The sequence below is a fragment of the Octodon degus genome, unplaced genomic scaffold (genome assembly GCF_000260255.1).
Source record: "Octodon degus isolate 3935 unplaced genomic scaffold, OctDeg1.0 scaffold00056, whole genome shotgun sequence".
NCBI classification, from domain to species: Eukaryota; Metazoa; Chordata; class Mammalia; order Rodentia; family Octodontidae; genus Octodon; species Octodon degus.
The window spans coordinates 8,191,513-8,192,974 of record NW_004524632.1 but is presented as its reverse complement, the minus strand read 5'-3'; the positions used below and the strand labels follow the sequence as shown (position 1 = coordinate 8,192,974).

General features: G+C 70.0%; 1 protein-coding gene across 6 annotated transcripts in view; it reads left to right on the top strand.

Moving 5' to 3' along the window:
* Window positions 1–332: 332 nt before the first annotated feature.
* Window positions 333–1,462, top strand: part of Srcin1 (SRC kinase signaling inhibitor 1) — a 58,219-nt gene continuing 57,089 nt past the window's right edge. For all 6 annotated transcript variants that reach the window (XM_023718057.1, XM_023718056.1, XM_023718055.1 and 3 more), the window contains exon 1: window positions 333–595. In XM_023718057.1, the coding sequence (XP_023573825.1) occupies window positions 424–595 (172 nt within the window). In that variant the 5' untranslated portion in view covers window positions 333–423. The remainder of the gene's footprint in view (window positions 596–1,462) is intronic.

Below are 1,462 nucleotides of genomic sequence, written 5' to 3'. Positions count from 1 at the left end.
CCCAGGAGGGGAGAAGTCAGGGTGCTGACTGACGTGGTCGTGTGCCCAGACGGTGTGTCAGGGACAGCGCTTGGCTTCCCTCCTGGGCCTTGAGACTGGAGCCGGGACAGCCCCCTCCTTCCTGCTCCCGCCTGCCTGGGCCGCTTGAACACTGCAGCGGGACCTTGCTCTTGAGGGGTACTGGGATCCTGGCCCTGGCCGGGCTTGTGAGGGCTCAGAGGCAGGCCTGGGGGCGGGCGGGAAGGTGGGAGCGCCCTGCGGAGGCTGCCAATGGGTAGCAGATCAGGAAGTGGGGAAACCGGTTTGTCCTTTGGGCCTCTTGGGGTGGGGTCTCTTCTCCTGGGCCTGGGCGTTCTTGCCACTCTGCCCCGTAGCAAGAGATGCACGGTGCCCCCTTTGTGCCTATCTGAACCGGCGTTAGGAATGCCAGGTGTAAGGAAGAGAGACAGGAGGCTCAACTCAGTTTCCCCTCCCCAAGAGAGGCTGGGGAGTGAAGGGACAGGAAGAGCCGCAGGGAGGCAGCCTCCGGAGCTGGGGCCCAAGGAGGGGTCGCCTGGGACTGGGTCAGAGCTGGAGACCTCTGCGGGGTTCACAGGTAGGCCAAGCCGGGAGGGCAGAGGAGGATGGGGCCCGACTGGCGTCCCGAGAGCTTCCGCGGAGGTGGTGACAGAGCTGCCGAGCGAGAGGGACAGTTTGGGACTTCCCATCTCCGGGTCTCACTCTAAAGAGACACCCCTCCGTGCACCTTGGCGCCGCTGCACTTCGCGCGCGCGCCTGCAGTAGGGGCTCGACCCGAGGCGGGGGAGGGGCACCGGTAGGGGGCGCCGCGGAGCTGGGCCCCTCCGGCTGAGCAGGCTCTGAGAGCCGAGGGGCACGGGACTAGGGCGTCCGCGGTGGCCGAGGAGAGTCGCGAATCTCCCTTCGCAGGGCAGCCGCCGCGCTCCGAGGTCACCTTGGCTGGAGAGGTGCCTCCACTTTTACCAGCCCCGCGGACCCCTAGTGCATTGCAGCCTAAGGCGCCCGGAGGCTTGGAGACCCAGGATCTCCTGCCTCGAGACGTCCCCCTCTCCGGGTGACACCTCAGAGGCGTGATGGAGTCTACCCGGGCGCGAGGACCGTTGGGGGCGCAGGTGGAGGGAGAATGGCAGCGAGAGCGCGCGCCGCACCCGACTGGGCCGCGGGGCAGCCTGAGGGCGCGAGGCTGCGCGGCGCCCCCTCCCCTCCCCCGCCGCCCGCCACCCCCAGCGGCCCTTTGTACCAGCCGGCCACACGCGCGTGCCCGTGGCGCGCGCGCTCTCGTTGCAGTGACACACCCGTGCCGGCCGGCCGCGCGCGCTCACACACACACACGCACGCACACACACACACTCGCTCTCGCACACTCGGGGACACGCCCGCGCGCGCGCGCACCCACACGCCCGGCCGCCGGCGCCCTCCCAGCTGGTGCACCCGGCGGGGCCCG